Raw genomic sequence first — 12,502 nt, 5'->3', positions numbered from 1 at the left:
GGGGTTTTCAGTTTGAAGGCCAAACATTGCAAAAAACCATCAACGTTTTTATTATATTTCCTTTGGTATTGTGTTACACTAGTATAGTATCAATTATTCTGATTATCAGATGAGCTTAAAAAGGTTACTGCCCTGTGTGGATCTAAAATACTACTATTGTTTAATAGGAAAATAAATCGTTCAACCATACAACTGGATTTCATCCAAGCATATCGAATGGATTTTTGGATAAGAGCGGGTGTATATCAAAACACGGCAGCGCTTTCAAGTACAGTAGTTGTATAGAGGTGTGGGTTAAAACAACCAATAGAAAATATCGGAAACAATCTGATAGGTAAGTCCTATGTTGTTAATACTATCCTATTTACATATATCTCATCGTATATTAACTATGTTGATTCTGTATTGATACTGTATTTCTTTCATACTGCGTAGCGTTGTCGTTGTTGCAAGTATTTTAATGCGCCACACATGGCTCTAGACAAAGAAACGAACATAATATGTAACATTATGGGTTTAATAGCATTGAAGCAGTAAACAACATTTTTATTTAGACTCATGCGAAGTGAGAAGGTTAAGAGATAGGCCTATACAGTTAGTAACATTTTAACTTTTTAGAAAGACGTTTTACCAAAAACGTAAAGAAGAAAAAAAAAGTAATTGTTTTGACAAAAACCGAGAAGTAATTGTTTTGCATAAAACTAACTGAAGTAATTGTTTTGACAAAAACTGAGAAGTAATTGTTATTTTGCCCAAAACTAAGAAATAATTATTTTGGCAAAAACTGAGAAGTAATTGTTTTAAACAAAACTAAGAAGAAATGTTTTTGCTCAAAACTAAGTAGTAATGTTTTTGCCCAAAACTTGTTTTGCCCAAAACTAAGAAGTAATAGTTTTGCCTAAAACTAATAGGTAATTGTTTTGCCCAAAACTAAGAAGTAATGTTTTTTCCCAAAACTAATAAGTAATTGTTTTGAACAAAACTATAAAGAGGTAATTGTTTTGCCTAAAATTAAGAATTATTTTGCCCAAAACTAAGAAGTAATAGTTTTGCCTTAAACTAAGAAGTAATTGTTTTGCCCAAAACTAAGAAGTAATTGTTTTGAACAAAACTAATAGGAAAGCTAAGAAGTAATTGTTTTGAACAATACTATAAAGCAGTAATTGTTTTTTTCCCAAACTAAGAATTGTTTTGCCAAAAACTAAGAAGAAATTGTTTATCCCAAAACTAAGAAGGAATGGTTTTCCCAGACTAAGACGTTGCTTTGTCCCAATCGAAGAAGTATAATTCAAACTATACAGTTAGTAACATTTTAACTTCTCAGGAAAACGTTTTAACAAAAACTAAGAAGTAATTGTTTTGACAAAAATTGAGAAGTAATTGTTTTGACAAAAACTGAGAAGTAATTGTTTTGCCCAAAATTAAGAATTATTTTACCCAAAACTAAGAAGTAATAGTTTTGTCTAAAACTAAGAAGTAATTGTTTTGACAAAACTGAAGTAATTGTTTTGACAAAAACTGTGAAGTAATTGTTTTTGCCCAAAACTAAGAAGTAATTGTTTTGAACACAACTATAAAGAAGTAATTGTTTTTTCCCAAAACTAAGTACTAGTAATTGTTTTTCCCAAACCTAAGAATGAATGGTTTTTCCCAGACTAAGACGGTGCTTTGTCCAAAACTAAGAAGTATAATTCAAACTGAAAGTAAAAATGTAGTAGACTTTTGGGGGAGAAAGATGAAAACTGAAAAGTAAAATTTTCAAATAAAATGTAATATTTTAACATTGTATTACATACACAGTAGGTTTACTTTTATATTCGTATAAAGCAGTAAACGGTAGGACTACTTATTTACCCGGGAAACTAACTTACGGGAAATAACTATGCCGGAGTTTAGTTTTTAGTCTGTTTACATAATCTTTCTTTTTGAAGCCTGATATATAAAGTGAAGTTTCTAATAAAGGTTAATATTATTAGAAATATTATTTGCTCAAAACTAAGAAGCTTTGACTGTTGGCCCGCAATGTATCTTGATACTTCTGGAAAACCACTGACTGTAATGACTTTGCAGAGTTAACTGATACTGAATTCAAATTTGTAAAAAAAACCCTCATTTTTGAGTTTGACGCATTTTCATCCTTACTACACATTGGTAGTTATTTTCTGTCATTTAAAAAGATATATATTTTTTCTGTCGATGTGGTGCTTTTTTTCTATGTAGGCCTACAGTAATATCCAAACTAATATTGTATTATATTAGTTGCAATAACGATTAATTGAATGTGAATACTAGTAAACAAACACATCATTTCACAAACAATTGCCTTTCAAATCAACATAAAGCAACATTATATCAATAGAAATATTAAAGTAAATCACATTATGTTATTTTGGTTTGTTTGTTTGTTTTTTTTAACTAATGTTTGTTCTTTTTTGTTAGGGTTACATGTTTAAAGCACTGTATTTGTATATGTTTTTATATTGATTATGGAATAAAAATGTCGATGATTGATTGAGTGATTGAAATCATAGCGTAAACATCTAAAGTTGTAACATTCTCTCCAAGGCCGATTTGTGACTCTAATATAGTACTCTTTTGTTTCACTTGTAAGTTTTGGTGACTTTTTTTGTAAGGGATGGGGAATATTATAATTTACCTTTTATTGTCAACATAAGAATACCATAAAGCTTCACACTACGTGACTTCCACGTTGTAAAACAGTAACAGAGAAGGGTCTGTAATTTCAACTTACAGTACTATAATACAAAATTATTTTCAAGGATTTCTTACATCTCAAGGGATTAAAATCATTAGTTTAATTTTCACAGTTCAAACCGGAGCACGTGAATAGAAATCTCAAATTATACTGGTACTATTATACTGCACTGTTTAAATCATTTGTGCTCAATTGATCGTGCAATGGATTTAAATTTTCCCATTGCAGTTTAGAAATGGAACCGGTATGTAAAGCTTGGTTACCACTAGGACGCAACGCAAGGATGTAAGCGCAACGTAGTACGCTACTTTGGCAAATCACGACGTGATGGATCACCAGAACTGTCGCTTGTGATTGGTAAACTTATTTGCGTTGCGTGTACGACACGCATACCCTTTTCACACCAAAACTCCGGAGAGTCTCCGGAGACACCCCGGGGTTTATGAACATTCAAAACGTCGAGAAACTCCGGAGATACCCCTTTCACACCAACCTAGCGCCACCGGGGTTAATAAAATAAAATTGTAAATGTCGCCCTCAATTTTTTTTGTTTACATAGCGACGATCATTAGAATAATTTTAATTAACAATATTTTTAATTTAATAATTACTTTCAAAAGTCTCAGAAGTAATATAATGTTTTATTGATACTACTTATTATTTTTTAAACCCGCTATATATTTTGTACAAATATTTAAAGTATTTTGAAATAAAACTAAAGCAATGAGTGATCTTAGAGGATGACCTTTTGACCCGAAACACTCCGGAGTTTGATGTTGGTACCTTTCACACCAAAACACCGGGGTGTCCCCGCAGTTCGCTCTCCGGAGAATGTTCAGCTGTTCAACCCCGCAGTTTTAAACTCCGGAGTTGCTTGATTTTACCTTTCACACCAAACAGCGGGGCGTCAACTCCGGGGTGTCTCCGGAGTGTCTCCGGAGTTTTGCTTTTGGTGTGAAAGGGGTATTAGCGTCGCGTCCTAGTTTAAGCAGCGGTCGTATACATACCTGCACACATTTTAATTAATTCACTACCATCGTGTATAAAAACTATTTTATACATGTGCTCATCCTTGTAACTGATTACCTTTTAAAATTAAATATCGTAACTAAGCCTGGAGGAGGGGGTTATATTAACCAAGTACCCTTACTATACTATTAAATCTCAAAATGTACACCTTACAGTCATATGTTCTAATTATATAGGCCGTTGTTATATATCTTATTTCCGGTTTCAATATATTCTATGTGATTTATTTAATTTAATTATGGAGGGAGGATTATTCCACTCTCTCATGCCGTATCCATTAATACGTATTCAATTTACAGCATATAACCTGTAAGATTGCCAAGCTATTTTTAGTAGGCCCTAAATTCACATTTAAGAAAACTACTGCTACAGGTATACTATAATGTTTTTATTAATTCCTTATTCAATCCAGGGAAGTGATTTTACCTTGACGTTACTATGAAATGTAACAACCAACCCTTTATCTATTAAAACAATGCTTTCATTGTCGCGATTTCTGGCTTTACTTACCCAGGCATACAGTAGGAAACCATGCGCACATGGTCACAAATCGCGTGCACCGACGTACCTACGTCTCATCAAAGTGGTCTTAGCACCGCGATGCGCACTGGAATGCAATAGTCACGAATTTGTATAAGTAGACATGTGTGATGACATTGAACGAAAGAGAATAGACCTAGGTGATGTTAATGTATAAGTGCACGTGACTGTAAAACAAATTATAAATCGTATCGTTACACTTTATTTTTCTTGGCTGGTTGGGATGCATTGCGGCCGGGATAGTTTTATTGCATATAAATTAACTTTCCATCATTTCATATTTTTAAATTTCTTAATTTTTGCGGATATTTTTTAAACTAAAACAAAGTTTCTATAACTACTAAAGCGGTTAAATACTATTATTACCCGGACTCCGTGATATATCATATTCTACGTTTCCTACTTTTTCCAGTATTTATAAGTTGTTGGCCTTGCGTGGAATCAAAAAGTCGTTTAGAAAATCTGCTGCATTAATTATTTCGCACCTGAGTACATCCGTATAACATCATTGAACGTCGTGTGAAACTATGATAGGCATACATGATTTATTGTTGCATGTCCAGCCAAATTTAAGGAAACATATTTACCCCATTATAAGGGATATTTGTTACACAATACAGGAAGTAGCTATTAGCAGGTGGTAGTGTAGCATTTTTGACCTCATAATAATAATTATTATTATTATGTTATCTGCTTGAAAGATGTATTTTTCCGACAAAATGTTTATTCTTATTCTGATCACCGGAAACCTGTTGTCTTCCAGACAATAGGATTCCGGTTGACTTTACTCATTACATTACGGTTTTATCAAGTAAATATTTGTTGTAAATAACTTCTTTTTTACCTAAGTTTTTTTTCCAGAGGACACTCATCTTTAAGCTGTATAACTATAATTACAACAATAATTAGTAACACTGAATGGGTAATCACCCAGATACACTTATTCAAATTAGGCCCATGAGTATAGTCAATAATATTAATAATATTTCTTCGTACTGCATTTATTTATTTTTTTTGTTCGTATTGATTTGGCAGAAATCTGTGATCTAAAATCGAAATCATACCTAGATCTTAAACAAGCCATGTAATCAAATCTCGTTGTAATTGTTCTAAGAGGATATGCCAGATTTTATTTGACAGGTTTTCATCTTCAAAATGGATGTATGTCAATATAGGTAGGTGTACAGATGACTTTGTAGGCTTGAAACCTCCGCGGAAGTGTTATCTATTTAATTAGCTATTACAGTCAATTCAAGAAGGTTGGGACGAGATAGAAAATCCAGCGAATCTCTTTTTAATAACTCGTAAGTAAACTAAAGCATAGCTTCATTTATGACAGGTTTGGCATTTACATCGTAAATTATACTTTAATGGTCCTCTTACACTTTAACTTCTTTAAGGTCAAAGTCGATAGGAAAAGAAAATGTGTCGTTATATTCTTTGTATATAGAATACAGGTTTTTACAACAACATTGATGCTGGAATAAATTTATAAAATCAAAGCGAAACAGGAAACAAAAATGACACAAAAACAACATATTGTTTAAACTAGCTGCTGAAATAACCGTAAGCCTGTTGCATGATTGAAGAGTGCGTATAATATAGAATATTTGGAGGCTGAATCTGACAAAAATATAATAATACTGTAGTTGTAGGTAGTATAGGCCTACATTTAAAATGTAGGCCTAGCAAGTGAGTTACCGGTCGGAAGCTTACATAAGAAAGTTTTTATATAATCAATTTTGTAGGCTAATTCTAATGGCAGTAGTTTAATAAGCGACAATAAGACTTTTAATTACAGTATTATACGTATACCCTATTAACAATTTGTCGGTTAATTAGGCCTATAATTATGTAGGCCTACTGACAAAGACGGTTTGAATAATATAGCAGCTCTGATAATACAGTCATTCTTACAATGGCATACAAACTATTAGTTTGATTACTATTATTATTAATTAATTACGGCGACCTATTTTCAATAATGAAAAGTGGGCATTGTTTACAAACAATTTTTAATTCACATCAAATTTCTTAATAATTTTCCGTGTTTTGTTTAATTTATAGGATTTTAATTATTTTCACTATAATTCAGAAACCTGGACATTGAGTCGAAAACAATTGTCTTCCGAGTCCATGATGTACGATACCTAGTTACATAATTTGTGTGCAATTATTACTAATGGACACGTTTTCGAAATATACTGTAAACACTAACGTTACTAAATTACGCACAGGTGTATACGAACACAAACAACAATATTCGTGTCGATATTTCAATTTTACAAGACCCAACCCATCCCATGTACTATGTATTTGAAGTCATGGGAGCGGCAGCCGCTTCCGGTCCATCACCTATCGTACCAATAGATCTGCCATATAGAGCACTGAATGATAGAGAGAATGATGTGGTTTTGTACTTTTTTTGTATTGTATTGTGCTGTTAATCTTAGAGCACACCATTTTCTGTATTTTACGTAAATGATATAATATATAATGGAATTGAATTGTTTGTTGGTAGTAACGTGTATACATGAACGTATACACTTTTACTTCATGTTTTCACGAAAAATATTCTCAATGGCTTTGCGCATGTGCAGTGCAACAGAAACTTAGCAATGACTTTCATTTTCACAGGAAAAAGTAAAGTTACACAAAGTAGAGTACGTTTATGTTGTAAATTGAGAGATAAAATCAACTTGGCTTAATGTAACTTAAAAAATCGAGCCTTAAGTCAGGCCGATGGCGGTACTAAATAATTGACTGGCGCTTTCATTACCACCGTACATTACCCTCCACTAAAACACGAAATGAGGTTATTATCAATGGCCTTTAATTGACGATGAAGTTTTAAAACGTCGTGCTATCTAATAATGCCGTATTTCTGTTGATTCATAGGAATAAGTTTCAGTAATTCAGGGTCGACTTTCATCCGGATAAGTGTTGTTAAAGGTTGTGGAGGATCAGTTGGATTTTACACAGAAGCCAAGCAACACGTGTTAACACTAACAGAGCGACTGGCAGCAGAGCGACTGAGAGAGAGACTTTCCAGAATGGAGGAAGGCGACTGGGATGATTTCTACGGTGGGAGCTGGTTGGAAAGCATATTTGAACAATTCAGTAAGTCTTTTTAGCATGTTTCTATGCATTGCTTTATATATTTAATTTCACATTGTGCCATGAAACAGAACGTAATTAACTCAATTAATAATATATTAAATATTATTCGAAACGGGGGAACATAGAAAGTGGAACGTTACCAACCAAAACAATTAGGCTATAAATTAGCTGAAAACATTCCAGCTATTACACAAAGATAAATTCACAAGTATTTACTGGCTTCGAATCCCATCAGTGAAATAAGTTGGCCCTACACAACGAGATATTTGAACACCACATCTGCAGTCATTACGATACGATAGGGTTTGGTTGTCTTTTGGTCAATTCTATTGACTCTTCTGCAATAAACTCTACATTCTTATTCAGACCAGTTTGTTAGGAGGCCTCCGTTTCCGTTGTTTGAATGAAATACTATATTAAAATCAAAGTACAACCAGATGACCTTTCCGATTGGGAAGGATATACTGTATTATCCATATATACCTATTGTCATTAATGATCTTCAAGTAATAATATTTTGGTTAAAACAACAATGGTAACTTTAATGGCACAATTAGGATACTATTCATGCCGAATAGTGCGCAATATGGACCGCATACAACACAAGTGGCATTTTCAAAAGGATTCGATCTTTGAATTAAAATACAAATTAAAGACAAAACGCAATTTAATAAACAACTTACGAAAACTAACTTATACTTTATATAGTTGTTTTTTTTTTTACAATAAATCGTTTTCTTTTTTAGGTTATTTTGATTATTACCACAGTTTCAATGGATCAATGGATTACGGGTATTCCGATTATGAAATTGTTCTTGCTCAAGCCCCTGCCTACACTATAATCTACATCATAACGTTCTTAATATCTGTACCGGGAAACCTGTGTATGGTGCTCTCTGTGTGGCGTAACAAAGCTCTACATACCGCTGTCTGGTACATGCTCGCTACCATTTCGATGCTTCAAGTTGTTCAGAATATCGCCATCCCTTTCTTTTTAGTTCACGTGAAGAAAGTCACGTGGCCTTTTGGACTGTCACTCTGCAAAATGATTCCGTTTGTCAGCTCAGTACCATATACATATACTGGTCTTGGACTGTCTTCTATTTGCATTATGAGGTGTGATTTTTTTTTGTAATAAATAAATAACCAACAAATCCCCAATTTGGCTTATTAAACTTGCCCGTTTTTCAAACTCTAGGTACTATCTACTTTTCGTGTATCATATTCATGCAAAATCTAAACTATTCCACATGTTATATACCTATAAAATGGGCCCTAAACCTTTAACCTTCCATGATACAGGCGGCATTGTGATACACATTATTATTCGTATCTAGATGACTGTCAATAATCGGTTAAGATCTACCTAGAGACAGTTGCAGAATCAAGTGTGAATTACGAGATTTGTCTATGGTACTGGATAAATGTTAAGAAATACAGTATTCTAAACAATATTAACATTATTTGTTCTTTTTTAGGTTACTTTCTCATACAGTAATGAAGCGAAGTTTTCGAAAGAACCCGGTGTTCATAGCTGTTGTTTTCTCCAGCATCGCTGGTTTAGCATCCATCGTTGTCAATTGTCCAGTGCCAATTTACCACGTAAGTTTAATATTTCTAGGGCTGTATCTTAATAACAAAAAAGTATACCGTGCATAATAAAACATTGAGAAGGTACTGTGTATTACCCTAGGGAAATTACATACCTTAATATAGGCCTACCAGTTCAATATGTATGATTCAGCAGTACCACATAATGCAATCGGATGTTTTTAAAGAAGTATAAGTCTAGTTTACGTTCAAGAAAAAGTAGTTCACACGCTATATAGTAATACATTCGACTTAAATACGATCACGAAGCATTTATAATGTGACTTTTGTTGGCGCCTTCCTTTCGTTAATTCTTTTGAAGTGATTGGATGGGGGTAGGAATGGCGCTATGGATTGGAACTTTTGGCTATATAGATATTTTTAATGCATCGAGTTCAGATATTATAGTAAACTGTTCTTCCTCTTATAGGTAATAGAAAGAAAATAGAATCTGAAAACAAACCTCGCATATTGACTTTAATAATTATTCTTTTTTTATATTATTATGAGTGACACAAATCCTTTTTATCTTTTTACAGCGTATTCATACTTTCCATAGTTTCACATTTTGTGGATCAGAATTTCCATCTGCACATGCGCACATGGTATTCTACTTATCACATTTCTTAGTGGGTTTTGGAATACCAGTTTTTATCATCTGGTCAATAAACCCCGTCATGTTTTGCCTTCGACGAACATTCTTCGCACCAAACTCGACGGAGACCGTCACATATCTTCGGCAGCAGTACGACAAGGCGCCGTTTCATGGTAATGGATGTACGGAAAACGGAGTGCATGTGATGAAAGAGGAAATCAATGACAACCACGATCACATTGTTATAAAACACGACTTGCCCCTCATCGTAGGAACTGTAGATGTTAATGAAGATCTCAAGCGTGAAAATAAGGTAGGTTAAAAAGATCACCTTTTCTTGTCGCATGAAAAGCTTCTTTCATTGATGAATTACATTAACTAATCAATCGACACGAAACTTCACATAATTTGCCGTATAGGCATACAGTAGTGTTTAAAGGTTACTCTCCTCTTTCTTCTTCATTACTAACAAAATTATCCGCCAGCTTCGTTAATTTATTTTGCTCCTGGGAAAACAAGTCGCTTTGTCTTTTCAAAAGTAGATACAAATAGGTAAATCCTGGATACACCACGTAACATAATCATTTGAGTACATTATATCCAAAGTCAAATTACTGACAAAATGAGAATGCTGTGCATAGAACATTGTTTGGAATAAACTCCCCCTCAAATAAACGCCCCCGGGCCATTCTTTTTTCTTCAAATAAACGCCCCGCCACATGCATTACATCAAATATTATATTACAACACATTCTATTTGTATTAGAATTCATCATTATCTATAATTGACCAAGTATTTTGGTAGATTTTTTTACTGTATTTTATCAATCCTGGTATTGAATTTGTTATTTTGGGAGAATTTATTTGATTAAAAATGTTATCAAATTACAAATAAACGCCCAGGACAAAAAGCTAAATCAAAACCGTAAATGTAAAACAGCCAGACAAATTTGCAGAGCTTTCGGGCAACACTAGCCCTTAATCGGTGCAAGTACATAATATATTCTTATATAATTAATAACAATTCCTTATATTTATATTATATATTACCAGAACATGATGAAATAATAACATTTTATCATTTCAGGTGACTCTTCTATTATTCCTGTTAAGTTTATTCTTTACTCTGTTGCTTGCTCCTCTCTATTGTCTGCTGTTCTTTCATATCTTCTCTTCTAACATCCTTCACGACGATGTATACAGGGCGTCTACCGCATCACACATGATCCACATATTCTACCCGGCATCCATTCCGTTGGTGAGTTTCGCATGTTCAGCTCCACTTCGTCATGGTATTATCAAACCAATCCGAGCTGTTGTTCCTAGAAGCAACACCTACTCGAAAGTATAATTTGTGACATTTTGTGACAAAAATGATCACCAATCAAGTGTAATTTGCCTATATAGAGACGTTCGCTTTTGGAATGATCAAATCAATATCTCTCAAAAGTATGTATATACTGTGACAGAATAGACACAGTCACTTTTCACAGTCTTTCCATTTGGACTTGTCAAACCAATCCTTGACTAATGACTGTATGCCTAATGTACTATACATTATTGTGCCGTAATTGTATATTTTGTGATCCTAAAGACCAACTGCGTCGTACAACTGAGTCGTCTGATTCGGCTCGTCGGTAGAAAATTAGTCATGTTTAAAGCCGATTTTCCACTAGGCGAAATTTGTTATGCATGTTTCCATCTTCCAAATCCCTCTCTACGCATACGTATAAGCTGACGCTTTCGATTCGCGCGAACAAATTCGCCTAGTGGAAAATCGGCTTAATGTTCTCCCGACGACCTAAAAACAACTACGGCCGACGACTCGTCGGGATTTAACTCAGACAGCACTGACGAGTCGTCAGTACGACGCAGTCTGAGTTGGCAATAAAGGCCAGGTGTGTTTGTTTATGTTTATTGATCAATCATACAATACATTCTAATAATTATCGACCTGTAGTTTCCCCTATGTTTCATAATATTTGTAATTGTTATTGTGCTACACGATTTGGTTGAAAACAAGCATTTTCTTATCAGTGGGGGATACTTCAAATTACATAGTAAAATGTCTATTCTTTTGTACACAAATTTTGTAAATAGAGAGGCATTTTTTTTTAAATTAAGAAAAAAAACGTTAAATGTTAAAAAATATTATCAGGTGACAAAATATGGATAAAATAACTTTAATTTTACGTTTCTCCTGGTTTTGTTCAACTTCAAATTATCCACTGTATACCCATCAACCTTTTCTCCACTTTTTCACTTTCTAGGGAGTCCCGGATATATATTTACATTGGGTAAACTACCTAACTACTGAAAAAAAAAAATCTGTCTAACTTTTATAGCAGAATTTTGCAAAATTTTGTATTTGGTCATTTTTTCGTCGTGATTTCTGTTACACATATTTGTTTTATGTACAATTAACCAAATGTTATATTTAAAATTCATGCCTGTACCTGATAATCTGAAATTCGTTTCGATTTTGTGTAGACTTGGTGCATGCGCGCGTCTGAACGTTGACATGTGTGTCACAAAAGTGAATGAAACCTCTCGTGTACTCAGTTTGAAATGTTTGAAGTATATATATATATATTGATGTTCTTATTTCAGTGTAGATTTGTATATTTAGTTAGATAATAATAGTGGCTGTCTTGATGAATCGATAGAATATTGATAGGGGGCGCTAAACAAACAAACAAGCCCCTCAATGAGCATACTTGTATCTGAGACATTGTTGTCTCGCATGTACATTTTGTAAGGTAATCTTGTCTTTGTAGTTTTTTAATTTTATAATTGCTATTTCAGAATTTATATTTACTTTTTTATTCGGTAATTATGATATGAAAATTTACCATTTTTTGATATTGTGAATGAGCTGTTTTGTAAGTATGTTTCAATAAAATAACACTCAA

The 12,502-nt window shown here is 33.4% G+C and overlaps 1 protein-coding gene across 1 annotated transcript; it reads left to right on the top strand.

Moving 5' to 3' along the window:
* Positions 1-140: 140 nt before the first annotated feature.
* Positions 141-12,495, top strand: LOC144837904 (uncharacterized). The gene is made up of 6 exons (XM_078693226.1): positions 141-334; positions 7,184-7,405; positions 8,152-8,521; positions 8,884-9,007; positions 9,535-9,903; positions 10,678-12,495. Exons 2-6 carry the CDS (start codon positions 7,339-7,341, stop codon positions 10,939-10,941), a joined length of 1,194 nt encoding a protein of 397 aa, XP_078549352.1. The 5' UTR covers positions 141-334; positions 7,184-7,338; the 3' UTR covers positions 10,942-12,495.
* The last annotated feature ends 7 nt before the right edge of the window (positions 12,496-12,502 follow it).

This window comes from Antedon bifida, chromosome 3, assembly GCF_963402885.1.
Source record: "Antedon bifida chromosome 3, ecAntBifi1.1, whole genome shotgun sequence".
Classification (NCBI taxonomy): Eukaryota; Metazoa; Echinodermata; class Crinoidea; order Comatulida; family Antedonidae; genus Antedon; species Antedon bifida.
Note: the sequence above shows the minus strand (reverse complement) of the source record. Positions and strands in the feature narration are given on the sequence as shown.